The 15951-nt window shown below is 43.5% G+C and overlaps 1 protein-coding gene across 3 annotated transcripts in view; it reads left to right on the top strand.

Annotated features, from left to right (window-relative positions):
* Nucleotides 1–14519, top strand: part of MXRA7 (matrix remodeling associated 7) — a 52961-nt gene extending 38442 nt beyond the window's left edge. For 2 of the 3 annotated variants that reach the window (XM_019494306.2, XM_006269264.3), the window contains one exon: nucleotides 4682–6399. Coding sequence is in view for 2 of the 3 variants with exons in the window: in XM_006269264.3 (XP_006269326.2) it covers nucleotides 4682–4721 (40 nt within the window). In the remaining variant the exon portion in view is untranslated. Of the gene's footprint in view, nucleotides 1–4681; nucleotides 6400–10853 lie in introns of those variants that run through there. The other variant, XM_019494305.2, reaches the window with a different exon arrangement.
* Nucleotides 14520–15951: the final 1432 nt, after the last annotated feature.

Here is a 15951-nt window from a genome sequence, read left to right as displayed (position 1 = left end):
TGCTGCCGAAGCCCCATAGCTGAATCCAACCCCTGCTGTAGAGAAAACTCAGAAATGCCGTGTCCTGCCTCCAGTTCAGCAAAACCTCATGATGCTGCAGTGAATCAGTGAGATTATTTAAAACCCTAGCCAGGTGGCTGGGCAGGGGGCACTCCCAACAAACTGGACACTACAAAATTTAAAGTTGTAATAGAGCCTGAGCTGCAAGGGAAGATAAGGGGGGAAAGTGGTGCTGCTGGAAGCATCCCACAGAAGAAAGACTGGTGAAACTGGAAGCCCAAAGGTGAGTTGGACAGGTGCATAGCAGTGGTTCTTGCACCCAGTTATCGGGGTCTGTCTGTTCTTGGGAGGCCTTCCTCACTGAAATCCCATCTAAATTGAGAGCTTCTGTAGTTGCCCAGTTAATCCTTCAGGGAGCCAGCCAGGTTTTGCCTCCCCTCACAGGGTTTCCCGTGCATCGAGGCCTGGTGCTCTCAAGGGCTGAGTGCTGCTGCTTTTGCCAAAGGAATAGGAGGTGCAGCTGCTCCATGTTTCTGACATACAGGCTCAGGGGGACCTGCCTTCTATGATATGCGGCCTGAAGCAGTGTCCCTGTTGCCTCCAGTTAGCAAAGTAGTAGGCCTGTGCGAAGCGGCTGCAATTCGCTTTGGATTCGGCCAATTCAGGGGACAGTGATTCGATTTGGTGACTCCAAATCACTGTCCTGAATCGATTTGGCCGAATCTGATTCGGAGATTCGGCGGCTGCTGATTCGGCCGAATCTCCGAATCGGCCAGGCCAGGCCCATCCCCCGCCCCTCTTCGAGCCCGGCAATGGCTGCCCCTGCTCGCCCCAGCTCCCAGCACTTGTTAAAAAAAAGCCCCGGCTCAGCAGGTGCTGGCGGGTGGGGGGCAATACACACACACACAGTGTGGGGAAGTGTGTGTGTGTGAGTGTGTGTGGGCAGGGGGCTCTGCCCGAGCCCGCCAAGCCCCCCCCCCGCTGTTTCAGTCCACCTATGGCTGCCCTGCCCACTGTGGCTCCGGCCCTTTAAGGAAAAAAAAAAAAGAGAGAAAAACCCCAGACTCACTGCTCCTTCAGAGCAGGGGGTGATCCCCGCTGCCTAGCACCACATGGGGGCTCTTCCATGAGCCCCCCCAAAGCCCCCAGGCTGCCGCAGGAGCGGAGAGTCCCAGGGCTTTTCTCCGGTTTTTTTGTTGTTTTTTTTAAAGGGCTGGGGCTGGGACAGTGGGGGAGGGGGCTGGGGGGCTCATGCAGAGCCCACCGTGCAGTGGGGGGCAGCAGGGATTGTCCCCCCCCACCCCCCCGGCTTAGCCGCACCTGGTGAGCACTGGAGCTTTTCTTTAAAGGGCCAGGAGCTGGGATAGGCGGGGCTGGGGGAGTGAAAGGGGGTTGGGTGGGCTGGGGGGAGCAGGCAGGGGCTGGGAGCTGGCAGGGGTCCCCAATGGTCCCCCTCCTCCTACCCCCTCCCCTACTTACCAGCTCGGAGTCCGGCTGCAGCTCCCTCCTGCAGGCACTGGAGACTGCCCGAATCATTGGAGCTCTCATAATCTTTTCCAAAGATTTGGAGAGCTTTGAATCGATTTGGACCTTTTAATTGGTCCCCTGATTCAATTTGATTTGGATTCGGAGATTCAGCCACTGAATTGGGCTGAATCTCCTCCGAATCGAGTCACCATCCAGAGATTCACACAGCCCTACAAAGTAGTAGTCCTGCTTGGGAATTTACTCCATTTCCCTTCTGAAAGTCTTGGTTTATAGATACTCCATGAGCAAGGGGTTAAACCCAGAATTTGATTTGTGGCCCTTCTGCTACAGCTTTCACCTATTTGAGGGAGGCATGGGCTCCATAGCATCCCTGTCCACCCCCTTCTGCCAGCACTTGGAAATGCCCTCCGCTCTGTTTCTTGTCAGTCCTCCTTAGCAGATCCCAAAGTAATTCCACTGCACCAGACCTGTTGTGGGGAGGCGGCAGTCCTGGAGCCCCCACACTGCCTCAGCCTGTTACAGAAGAGCTCCATGACTAGGAATCAATACCCTTCCCTTAGGGGTGACCAAATAGGAGATCTAGCATTCCCCACAGAGCTCTGCCCTCTGGCCTGTAGCACCACTGGTTTCTGCCGTAGAGGGGCCACCCATGGAGCCAGCATGTCCCAGCCTGAGTGGATCAACACGGAGATTTCCCTCTTGGGACCTGCAGTGTCCTAACCTCCATCCTTACTCTAGAAGAGGACAGCTCTGCTAAGCCCGGTTGTATGCAGGCTGAAGGAGGCTCTGGGTGAGTTACCAAACCTGGCCCTTAGCTGGTGGGTATTTGGACTGTGCCTGCCCCAGTTGAGAAGATAGGTCTCCTGTAAAGGTGAAGACTAAATGAAATCCTTAGATGGGTGAATTGCATGGGGCACAGAGAGACCTAATAGCTCTGAGACATTACTGGGACAAAGTGAGATCAGAGGTGCGCGCCTCCTGAAGTGTCTGTCTTGAGGTGGCTGCCAGGCCTGGTGGCATGGAGCAATCTGACTCGCCCTTCCTGTGCTGCCTGGGCTCTAGACTCCATTGCAGTGTCTGCCCCTTCCTCTTCCTTTCACCCCACTCCCTTACCAGTCTATCAACCTAAGGTGCTTAGAGCCCCCATCTCCTTAGTGCCTCGTACCCTTTAACACAGATACCCTCACAACCCCTGTGAGGTGCAGGCAGTGCTGTTATCCTGATGGTGAAGATGGAGAACTGAGGCACAGAAAGAGGAAGTGACTTAACCAAGTTCATGCAGAAGCCTGTGGCAGGACTAAGAATCAAATCCTGACCTCCTAAGCCTTCAGCTAGTATAGTGACCACTGGGCCATCCTTCCTTCCTCACTTGTTTTTGCTATTGCCAGGTGAGTGGTACATGCCATGGTTAGGTTTGGTTGTGCAGGAAAGTAGGAGTTAGGATGCAGAGCTTTGAATCTCGGTGCTTTGTGTAAGGTCTGCGGCTTCAATAAGCTATGCTCTGCAGTGGTCTGAATGCTCCCACCTTAAAGCCAAATCAGAGTAGACCTTAATGTAAATGGATATCTGGACCATTGGGTTTGCAATACTATACTGGAAAAATGTCCTGTCCTGTCCTGTCTGGAATCCTGCAGGGGGTAATGCCCAGTACCTGATGCTTCAGATATCAAGGAACTCCTTCCCTCTTGCACCTGCCTGGATTAACGCACCTATTTAAGTGTTATGCTTCTCTGAAGATGAGGAAAGAACTCCTGCCTGACCCCCCAAGCAGTCAGCTTGTGTCCTCAAGCATGAGCTCTGATTACCCTTCCCTTTCCATGCATGGCTTGATGGTGATGAGCTGATCCCCTTCAGGGGGAAGTTGTCTACTCTGAAGAATTCCCTTCATTTGCCTTTAAGTGGCTAGATACAGAACTTGCTTGTACAGTGAGAAGCAGCATAGTCACACAAGAGGCGCTTAGCCAGAGCATCTTCAATTCAGATGCTAGGTCATAAATGGGGTTCATTTACTTGTCAGAAGTGTGAGGGGATTTTGCACAGATCTGGAGATCTGCAGGAGATCTGCTTCAGCTGAGATGAGATGTCCTTCACGTAGGACTGTGAAGGTAGCATGTGTGTAGGCCTGTTTGGACTTACTTCCTAATCTTTTAAGCCCCCTGGAAGTTATGCTGGCCTGCTCTGACAAGTGTTCCACAGTGTATGGATGCAGCATGTTACCACTAGGTGGTAGCCTGTTTGCACTGCAAAATGCCTACCTCCAGATAGAAACAGAAACGTGAGACTCACACAGCTATAGTTTTACTGTAGGTTTTTCCCAGGTGACTCTATACCAGATTCTAGTAAGTTACTTGGGTGTAAGACTATACAGGGTGTGTCTGTTCTTGTTCACACCAGTATAAGAGCAGGTTCCCCTGGTATCAGTGTGTTGCACGTCCAGGATTTATCTTCCAACCTTGGCTTTGCCAATGTTTCAGTGAACGACCTCAGGGAGAGTCATTTACCCTCTCTGTTCATCAATCTACCCACATAGAAAGTGAGTCTTATAATTCTCTGCTTTCCTGGGATGTGTTGAGGATCTTCCCATAAAAAGCAAAGCAGTAGTATTTACAGATGGAACCCAAGGTGTGCCTGCAAATTGTATGTCCTGTTGAATACAAAAGGTGGAGATAAAGCTAGAACAAGATGTAGGATTTGTTGAAAGATTCCTCTGCCCTTTTTGTGAGATCAACATGCAGCCAGGTCTTCATCACAAGCCACACTTCCTCCAGCGGGATTGGATTTACAGAGAAGTATTCAGCCACACAAGGTTGTCTGGCCTCTGGAAAGGTCAGGGTGGGACCATGGGCCATCTTAATTCTATAGCTACAAATTATCTGAAGCTGCCATAGCCCATGGTTTCTGGATTAGGAAGGTTGGAATGGCATTTGGTGCCAGATGAGAGGAAATGCATTCAATTTACTCTGTTCAGGTTTTAGACTACCTTGCTGCAAAGGATGAAGCAAAATACCTCATGCTTCTGAGGCATTAAGGTTTGAAAAAGGCTTTTGGTGTTTCCAGAACATTTCCTAGCCTCTGCTCCTACAATGAGTTCTCTTCCCTTGCTTGTTACACAAGTAATGAATAATTAACCCTACCCAACAGCTGAAATGACTGAAATGATTTCTCTTCTTTTTTTCCTTGTTTCTCTTTGCAGAACTGAAGACTATATGAAGTTGTCCCTAGCCTCCTCCTAAAGGCTTTTCCCTTGGCATCTTAAAGGCTTGAGAGAGATACCAAAACCAACCAAACACACACAAGAAAAATCAGTAAACCCTCAAAACTTGGGACTTTCTCCTTGGCTGAAGTTGGGTTCTTCAAAATAATTCCTTGTGGTATCAAGCTGGGGGAGAACCTGTTACTTGGGTCCCTGGAGTGGGCCAGACTGGAGTTGTGTTTGGGGGTTTGGGACCTCATGTGGGACCAGGACCCCCAAACAGAACTGAAAGTGGACACCAAATATTCAATGAGTCTGTTTAGCTGCGTTAATCATGTTGTGTTTGCCCTGTCTGAATCCCATAGTTCACCTTTAGAGGGAATGTTTAAATATCAGCTGTTAGCTTAGATAAGCTCACGTTATATCAGACTCTCAACCCACTTCCTCCAGGGACCAAATTCATTCTTTATCTTTGAACAATACAGCGTGTGATTTCAAACACTGTGTAAAACTTTTTCTTGGGTGGGAGGCGGGTTGAGGGGAAGGGTCGCAGGCTCTAGCTGGACTGGCTTAATTTTGCTCTGTAATAATTTTTGCAGAGAGATGATCTTTTAGGTTCGGTAGCAGGAAGACCAGAGAAGTGAAAAGCATTGATGTTTTAGCTCTTCTACTTGTGGGGACTTCCATTGTGGGGGTCCATGCCTCCTTAACAATTGTTAATGCTTGGATTTGCTTTTCCTTATTTTGGTCCCTTAAAGAAACAAACATAAGGAAGTGGCCCTGAGACTGAGGGCTCCCTCTGGATTACAGTGAGTTTTAGGGATGCCATAAGAGATGTCCCATTCCCTTCTCCATTCCTTTCTGTTGCTATTGCTGGCTCAGTGACTTAATTGCTTTACCCAGGGCTGAGCACCTCTCCTGAACTGTCACGTATAGATGATCCATACTGCTGGGCATCAGTGCCTGCTTCATAGAGATCAACTACAAGTAAGATCAGGTTCTTTTGCAGGAAGTCCTTCCATGGGAATAAGGTCTTGAGTTCTCTACTGGTAGCACTTACTGTTCTGCAGAACTACCAGGCTAGGTTGGAACCTGTCCTCTTGAGTGTCCCTTCTTTCTGTGAGGAGGCTGCCTCTTAGCTAAAACATTGAGCATATCAAAACCCAGGCTGCTTTGTTGTTCCTATGCAGACAATACTTGAATCTATTTTCTCTGTTGTGCTTTGTGGTGCCTAGGTTTTGGAGAATGTTTGTCTGTAAAAAGGGCTTATTTAATGGACTGTAGAAAGCTTTAGCTTTAGAGGAAGCCAAATTGCCCTTTCCAAGCCAGTAACTGCTAGCATATTCAATGGATTATGTATGAATCCTAGATACCTAAGGACACTCTGCTTCAGCATAGCAACCATTCCTGCCTTCTCTCTCCATGCTGGCTGGCACATATGATGTTCCAAGCACGTGACTATGCAAAGAATGCCTTATATACGTATATGTTTAAGTTATATGGCAATATGTACATCGAGCAAGCAAAGTCTATAGCCAAGCCCAGATTTTGTTAGGGGTAGTGAGTTAAACTATTTCTTCAACAAAAAGAAAATGGCTTTCTGGGTATTTTTTACTTTTTTTGTATCTGAAGGTGGCTCTTATACACAGGACTGTAATTCTGGTGGCTTGAAACTGTAAATTGCCTTTGTTTGGTCCAATAAACCTTTGAATAGTTCATATGGATTGGGGTTGTGTAGTTTGTTTGTTTTCCCTCCACCCCGCTTTTTTGCTCCTTCCCTTATGTAGTTCTGGTGACTCTCTCTCTAGCGGTGGTTGATAGCATGGCATCTGGGGCTCATCTCTGTCAGCCCTTTTGTTGCCCTGCCTGGAAATACTTGCTTGGAGCTGATACCCAATAAGCATTTGGTGCTGTGTCAAATGTGGAGCAAGACCTGTTTTTTTCATCAACAAAGAGATCCTGCTGCTTTTACAGGGTGGTGCTATGTTGAAAAGTAGAACGCAAAGTTCAGTGAAAAGTTAATTGTCTAGAATGCATAACTTCTTTCCCAGTAAATTTAAATGCATTCAGAATAAAGCCTTTAATGACAGAGGATCAGAACTTAATGCACTTACTTGCATAAGGAGCATATTGTAGTCCCCTGGACTTTGGTGGGAACAGAATTTGGCCAATGATGGATACCTTTGAAAATAGCACCCCAGCAATTTCTGCATTATTCCTGTTTGAGCAATGCAGAGCTAATACAGCTGGGAGGGGTGAGAGAGAGTTTGTGCGGGCATCGTAAATTCCAGTTCCAGAATATTTGGTCAGAATTATCATGGGTGATGATTACATGATTTGGGATGCCTCCGTACAGAGGCCCTGTACTTTCAAACAGGGGATGCTCAGCACTTTCTGAAACTCAGGCCCATTTAAGGTATCTGTGAGTAGACACCCAAAGCCACTAGTTACTTTTGAAAACCTTTGGCTGGGATTTTTAAAAGATCCTAAGGGAGTTTACTGTACACATCCCATCGTCTTCCAGAAAGACTTAGGCTGCTTTGAGTATCTCAAACCTAGTCTAAATGATCAGGGAAGAATGAAACCCTGCTTAACTTCCAAGTTCCAAGTTGTTTCTATGTAACTGGTGAGTAAAAAGTATTGTTTTACTGGTAAATGCCAGCAGATTTGATCTGGAACAACTGAACTGACAAATGTGGAGCTCTAAGATGCTGTTTTCTGTCTTTCGGATCAATTACACTTTACTGATACATTTCTATTCTCTTCCCAATGCTCCCTTCCCCAATCATCTCCCTTTGTATAAACTCTAGACTATAGAGAATGACTTCACAGGGGCATCAAGTCTTTACAAACTGCATTTACTTGCATAATACCTATGCCTTTTTTCTGAAATATTGCTGCCAAAAACTAGGGTACAGCCATTATGCACACCCTAGAACAAAGCTGAGGAAGGTATCAGTGCTGAATGGAAGTTGTGATTCTGTTCTAATATCCACCCATCTACAATGATCATACAGACGAGACTGATGTAGAGTTGAACTCAAGTACCCTGTGGCATGGGTTTCCCAAATCAGTGCATTCCTTTCTTCAATAAACTGGGTCCCTTTTTTAAGAGAAGTACCATTTGAATCTGTTTCTTTATGCATTTGAACATGTCTATTACATGGATAATTTGTTTTTCAGGTATTATTCAGGGGTGTGGCTACTACACCTGTGCATGGCTATTACATGAGTAATTATGGTATATCTCTATCTACCTTAAAACTGAAACCTCGATTTCAGAGCCCTTTCTGTCAGAGAGAGAGAGAGAACCAATTGATGTTGGATTAAAAAAAAATAGATTGAGATTTGTCTGCAATTGTTTTGGGGAAAAATGCTCTTCAGTGAAGGCTGTTACCTGAATTTGTTATCCTGAATTTGCTTCATCCTATTAACTTTCTTGGACTAATGAGGAAGAGAGGCAGAATTGTTGTTGTTGTTATTCTCAGCAGGAGTGCATTTCAAATATATTTGTATAAGGAAAAGAACATATACTGAATTTCTTTGAAATAGGTTGGAGATGTGTCCTCCAGTGTCCAATGGTGTTCTGAAGTTAAAATATGAAGATCAGTAGCTACTTTGCTTCCTTTCCTTTCTGTGCAGAAAAGGTCATCTCTGGGTGTTCTATGCAAGTTAGAAAAGTATGTCAGAGACGACAGGATTTCTGAGCCTGATGGATTTCAGTTTCCATTGTTTCAGCATGTCCCCAGCTTCACAGTCTGTACACTTTTCACTATTTTATTTTGATTGAACAAAATCATAGGTCATTAATAGATTATACAGTTAATCTAAAGATGCAGTGAAATGCATGTTAATTGTAAAATAAAACAACTGACAAAATATCCTCCATTTGCCATTCTGCCCTTGGTCCTTGATCCCCTTGCCTTCTCCCTCTTCTTTCTCAGGCATCTGTTTCCTCTGGGAAGTATGGTTCATTATTACATTTCTGATGGGTGCTTTGCAGTAAGGGAACGGGAAGTACAGACCCCTGTTGATTTGAACTTAGCAGTTTAACAGCTCCTCTCACCCATGATTATGGCTCTCTTCATTGGGGGGCTGTTAATACAGACAAAACACAAGTAGTCCTAAACTCCAAATAGCTAGAAGACAGGCCAGGGTGGTACCCCTCTCTACCCTGTAGCCAGTCATGGTTGGTGTGAGATGAGGAACTGGGAGGGGGCAGGGATAAGATGTTATTGAAAGCTACAAAGTAAAAACTGCCTATATCTTGTCTCTACTAGTATTTTGCATTGAAATAATTATTTTCATGTAAAAACATATATGTTTCTTGTGAGTTCCTGCCATCTGTCTACAGAGCTTAGAACACTTTGACACTTCATCTCTGCTTCTCAATGTAACCAGTTATGATCTACACCCTGAATTGAAGGAAAATGCAAATGTCAAGGCATATGCTTGCCATAAAGTCACTCACTGCCAGTTTCAGCTACTGCCAAACCTGGAACTAGTGAGAGGAATCCCTGGAGATTTTACTACTAGGAAGGGGCACCAAATGGCTGGCTTGTAAGGAAGGCCCTTGTTGGCAAGTAAAGTGAGAGTAATTTTCTATCATGAGGCTTGGCTATGGGAAGAAGGGAGGATCTTTGGAAAGTTGGGTGAAGGCCAGGGCCCAAGTCTTCCAGCCTCTTTGAACAGCGTGTTCCACCCGCATTCAGTTCTGTCTTGCCTCCTTGGAAGTCACTGGACCTGCATTGCTAAGATCCTGGGGTTCATTGGACACAGTCTTATGGAGCATGAGGCTTTCCATTTGTATGATGATAGGAAAGCCATGCTCCTCTCATTACTGTTTATGAGACGAGTACATCCCTTTAGTTATAATCCTATGCAGGAGAGCCATGGACTGGATGTAGGAACTAGATGTGATCTGATCTCAGTAGGTGGGAGTCTTGCAGGAAGAATACAACCCTCTTGTACCCAGCCCTAACTAGTGAGATATTACTTTCAAAGGGAAGGCAAAGGTTCTGCATATGCATGTAACAGAATATATTATTTCACATACTAGGATTAGGACTAACTCCTGACCTGGACTAACTCCCATCTTGCCTTTCCAAGTTAACAGTTGAGAATGTAAAGACATTTAGGGACAAAATAGTCTCTGCAGTTAAGCTTCCTCAAATAAAATCCTAGAGCAGACACCAGCCTTTGTGCTAGTAGACCTGAGTCAACCACTAACCACTTCAGGTTGGAAGGAATTTCCCTTCTGTTGAAAAACTGTTTCTTTTCTTTAAGCATCTAGTACTGACCATTTTCAAAGATGGGGAAACTGACCCAGATGGCCAATTGGTTTGACCAGTTATGGCATTTCCTACCTGCCTATCTTGAATGGGCCATTACTGAATTTGCTATATGGCTTATGTCACAATTAAAGGGTGCCTGTTACTCAACACTGGGAACATCTACATGAGATGCTAGCAGCGCAGTAGCCGAATAATACTGCACAGTAGCATCACAACACAAACAGTGCTAATACTCTACTGCGTGGTATTATTAGGCTACTGCACAGTAGCATCAGTTAAAAGACATTTGCTACAGTGCAGTAACTCTGGTTACTATGCATTTATTTATTACTTCATAATACAAGTACTAAATTAAATGTGCAGCAACCACTGTGCATTAATGAACATATAGACATGCCCCCTGAGAAACAAACAAGCCCCTGGGCTGGAAAGTTAATTTGGATTAAGGTAGAATATAAATTTAAAAATGCAAGAGCACTTCCTGAATCACTCCGTGTGTGGATACTTTGATTGCAGAATAGAAGTACATTTAGCTGAACCCATTTTCAGTGGATTATGATCTACTGAAATGAAGCATTCTCCTAAAAATAGTTATTCTGGAATAGCTCCAACTATAACCAAAGAAGCCTCAAATTTGGCACTGAGGGTGGGAATAAAGCTGATGGTTTTAAAAAGACAGATAATACAATGCAAAGAAAAAGGAAGGATTGAGGATTCTGGGCCCAATCTGGCTCATTTGATCATGTATGGATTTGCTGAACATGATCGGGCTTATAAAGTGAGCCCCCCCTTAGCCTTATGTCACAGTTGACTCCATTGCTCTGGTCGGAGTGCCTGTTGGGGAATAGCTATTTCTATTGTCCCTTTCTTCCTGACAGGGTTCAGAGAGAGCAGCTGGCTGCCATCTTCAGGCTCATGAAGGAAAAAAGTGACACATTTGGAGAGATGTCTGAAGGAGACATGAAGGAACAGCTGAAACTTTATGATATATAGACTTGACGAAGCTGTAGTCCATGCCCAACTGCCGTCTTAGGCCTCATCATTCAAGATACTGGAGACTCTCATGCTAAGAACAGGTGTCACTAAGTACATAGTCAGTTTGCTATTCTAGACTGTTTGCAGAAATGTACAGCCCTCTATTATATTTCTAAGTCCTGTAATTTCTATCTCTTTTTACTGATTTTTCCTAGCAGAAACATTTGTATTTTCATCTTAAAAGAACAGGTTTTCTTGGGGTGATGCTTTTTATTGGACCTACTGCATTGTTAGTTGGGATAGAGTTAGACAAGCTTTTGAATGCAAGACGTTATTTTTTCAAGTCACCTTGGGATGACGTTATGTTTCTTGCAGAGCCTTAGGAAGGATGTTGCTGTGTAGTCCGGCTTCTTTTTTCTTTAAGTTGTGGATTTTCCTTTGTAAGCAGTGGATTTCAATATCTTCCATATTGTGGTAGCGTTAGAGGGATGTTACAGCTATAATGGTCCAGAAATTATGCAAGACGCAAGGATTTCTTAGGGTGATAATCTGCATAGTTGGGATAGAATTATATAAGGTTTCTAGAGGAATGTCATGCTTTTGAAAGCTTGTCTAACTCTATCGCAGCTACACAGTTAGATATCAATAAAAGATATCACCCTAAAACATCCTTGCCTCACATGATTCCTGGACCATCATAGCAACAACATCACTTTAACAGTCCCATCTTACAAGGAAACATTTCACTTCTTTTTAGCCAGTTGATACAATTCAGCCCATACAGCCTGGTGAAACTGGCAGTTCTATGCTAATTATATGTAAATATAGCATCTGACAAAATACGTTTTTGGTCATGAAAGCTTAGGCATCTCTGGTTCAGTTAGCTTATAATGTGCAACTCTGCCTGCCTTCTGCCTGGCTTCAGACTAACACAGCTAACTGCTTCTCTCTGCTATATGTAAATAATTGTTTCTTCACCCATTCTACCATTAGGTCAGTATTTGAAGGAATCAAACTGCAGTGAAACAGCAGCTGCTACACATTTTATGATGATGAAATTGGAAGTTACCCTTTTGTTCAGGATCATGGCCATTACAAATTCCAACAGTACAGGCCTGATTTACAATTCTGGCAGATGGAATCAGTAATTTTTGAAGGAGGGTGAAGCTGCCCATTATGGTTACGTGAATAACATTATAAGCATTTTTGCTATTGTCCTGCCTTTCTAGATTCTGTATTTATAATCTAGTATGTAGTTTCAGGCACATGTGCCTCTAATCTGGGTCCAAACTAGATGCACCGAGGGCTGGAACAGAATGTTCCGTGAAACATCTCTCATGCAGATAACTTTCTCATTGGGGAACAGGAAATTTTATGCCCCCCTTGTTTTCTCTCCAGGGAAGGTTAGGGGCAACTGAATTTTTCTCATTACAGGATGCAGAAAAGCCATGTCCATTCCATTCTAACAGAAAATATTCCATTAGAATTTTTAAGTGGAACACAGATGCTGGTTATTTTTTGTAACAATCTTTGTTTGGAGGTAAGAAGAAGAGAGGCACAAGGAGATGCATATTGTCATGCAAGTTGGTGTATAGTTCCTTGCAAGATGGCACAGGAGAGAGCAGGCTGTAAATATAGTGGGTGACAGAGGATGGGGTCAGACGGGGTAGTGGATGATGGAGGAGAAAGGAATCAATGTCTGAAGTTGGGAATGGTGTAGCTTGGGTGTTCAATGGGGCTGTTTGTTATAATTTGTGTGCCTTCTGTTCATCATCCTGACCTTTATGTAAGGAGTACAGCAATGTTAATACAGCTTGGGAACACTCAGAAAATGGTGCGTCTTCTCCTGCTCAACACTCGCAAAATGGTGTATTCAGCCTTGCCCCTGTGGGATTTGTCAAGACAGAAGAGCCACCAACACAGATGTCAGTAGTTGCAAACACCTGTTGCAAAGAAACATCAGCACCAAGAGGAACATGAGAGAGTTCTTTAAGAGTAGCCAGTTAATGTGTTACTACTTGGATTAGGGGTCAATGTTAGTCTCTCATGTCCTTTAAGGCTATTCTCCTTCTTCATTCACTCTCTAGCTTTTCAGAGTGACTCAAAATTGAGCAGCCTGAAGAAATACGACACAAGTTTAGTCAGATAACAAACCAAAGCTTATCCATACCGATCATTAAATCTGCTATGAAAAAATGCACTCATTTTTTAAGGGAATTGCCCAACTTGGATTACATGTTGTCTGGTATAGAGCATCTTGTTGGAAACTGTATTTTGTGGAAACTTAGCGAATTCGCCTTTTAGGGGACATTTCAAATGTGTTTTATTTCATGATAAGAATCCTGAGCTGATGTTTCTCTTGGCGTAATTCTATTGTCTTGTGAGACGGACAGAGATGTCTGCTATCCTGAGCAGCTGCTGACATGTTTGGTTCATCAAAAAAAAAAATAATAAAAAAAAAATAATATATATATATTAGGGCATTTCAGATTTAACTGAATATATTTTGTATGCACCTGTTCTCTAGTCCCTCCTATGATATCCTGTTAGTCCCTCCACAGTAAGAAAAATTTCCTGGTTTATACTGCTGACACTGAACCAGTATCTTCTGGCACAGTGCCAGGGAAGTATCTCCAGCAAGATAAACATTTCTCCCTGTTAGTATTTTGACTTTGAGAAACAAAGTATCTCTCATCCCTTTTACAATATCTTTTGTAACAAAATAAGATACTTTTTTTTTTTTTAAGTCGTTTTGCTTTTTAACTGTTTTAATGTGGATAGATAGAAGATGTCTCTAGCAGTATTTACAATACACTTGGGCTGGCTTTACGATCAAGTCCTGGTTTAATCTAATTTTCATGTTTGAAAATTACCACGTTTTCAAGTACATTATTGGGGCAAATAAGGAGGACAAAAAAGTTAATTGATGCGTGTACGTAGCCTATAAGCTTCCATATTAAGTGACTTGTACATAAGGAGAAACGTGTGGAGTAATTTCTGGTACAGATACATGACCTCCCCTTAACTAGTGCCTGATTTCAAGTCTCAGTGTAGGCCAGAGGTGTCTTATCAGGGCCTTAATGAAAGTGGTGTAGACCCTTGTCTCCTGTCATTTCAGGTTTATTTCCTAAGCTTTTTTTTATATGTTCCTCTACACTGGGGCTGTTTCCAACCAGGAGGCCTTCTGAAGATCTCTCTCTACACTTAGTGGCAGCAGTGGTCGAAGCATGTCTGAAGATGGTAGGACTTCAAATCCCAGGAGACAGTGTCTAACCAGGCTCAGAGCCAGCCAATATGATTGGTTAAAAATGTTAGTTGTGCATCAGAACAGCACCAGATTTTCAGGATCTTGCTGGCACCACGAAGGTTTAAGCACAGCAGAGAAAAAACAAACTAAACTAAAATCTCTCCAAGAAGTACCAAGAGTGTAAGAAGCATGGGGATTGCAAGGTTTTGAACATTTCATTGCATTGGGGTTAGCATTCAGCTAGCAAACGTGAGAGGAAAATGGTATACTTTCTCAGTGTACCTTTACAAAGCTTTAATAAAAATAAACCTGTTGTACATGTCTGCTAGTAGTTTGTATTATGAATGGAAATATAAAGTCTGTCTGTGTGCTCAAAAGCATTCGTTGACTTATTCTAAGATTCCTTTTTACTTCTGCCTGATCAAAAAGGAGCTTGTCTACTCCGGGAAAGTTACTAGGATTTTAATAGTAATGTTACTGTACACTTGTAGTTAGTGGTATAACTTTTAGTGCTGTCTCTCTTATTTAGAATAATCACAAGGGTTTTTTTTTTTCTCATGAGTTGAACAAAAGAATGCAGCTGTTTGGCCAAACAGGAGCTGAATTTTTCCTACTCAAAAATTTGCTACAGTGTGTAGACAATACTGAAGAAGTGGAGTTTCACAAAAATTCCAATTTACAACTTGAAGACCCAATAGTGCAGATTCTTTTTTGTAAACCTACCACTTCAAATCAGATATTACAGTCAGAACTGCTGTCTCTATGTGGGAGAGCAGCAGAAATGCCAAAAGGCACTGCCAACTTAAAACTTTTTGGGCCTACTGTTCAAAGAACCAAGACTTGGTTAGACCATCTTCTTCAGTGATCTGTATTTTTAATTCCTTCAAGAACCAGGATTTCCCCTGCCCAAAATGATAGTTAGAAGGGGTGTTTCAACAAAGAAAATGGTTGACTGTGCATGGCTTTGCCTGCATAAGGTCTCTGAGGCAGGTGCCCCAGTATTGTTTGTACAGCACCTGGCACAGCAGGGCCTTTGCTCTATAGCTGCAGCTGCTAGAATTGATTGCAGTACTAGACCAGGGAAAGAGCTAAACCAGTGGTTTTCAACCTTTTTTTCTATTTGCGGACCCCTAAAAATTTGGAATGGAGATGCATTGCAGCCCCCTTGGGTATCCACATACTTCTGATTGATAGTAGTAATTTTTCACAGACCCCTTAGACGTAGTCTGTAGACCCCCAGGGGTTCATGGACCACAGGTTGAAAACCACTGAGCTAAACTGATGGTAGGACAGCGGTGGCACATCCAGGAGCTGCAAGGGGGGCCCTGGCCTTGCCGGATGAACCTGCCAGGGCCTGGGGTGGCTCAGGCTGGGCTGCTGCAACAGGACCCCAGCCCACCAGGTCCCTGTATCCTAGTCCAAGACCCTCCAGTGTTGCCATGGGAACTGAGCCCTGGCCCTCACCTTGAGGCCCTCGCCTGTCACCAGGCAACAAGCTTGGGGAGGGGGAGATCATAACGGTACCAATTTATTATACATTATGGTATTAATTATAATGACTAATTATATTTTATAGTGTGTGTGTGTATATATATAAACAATTTATAAAATATTATCTTTCTATATATTATATATTGTATATATAATAAATAATATATTGTATATACAATAAATCATGCAAACAATTTAATAAATATATAATTATAATTTTTATAACTTAAATATAATTGAATTATATGACATATATAGAAACA

This window comes from Alligator mississippiensis, chromosome 8 (genome assembly GCF_030867095.1).
Source record: "Alligator mississippiensis isolate rAllMis1 chromosome 8, rAllMis1, whole genome shotgun sequence".
Lineage (NCBI taxonomy): Eukaryota > Metazoa > Chordata > Crocodylia > Alligatoridae > Alligator > Alligator mississippiensis.
This window is presented reverse-complemented; position numbering and strand designations above follow the sequence as displayed.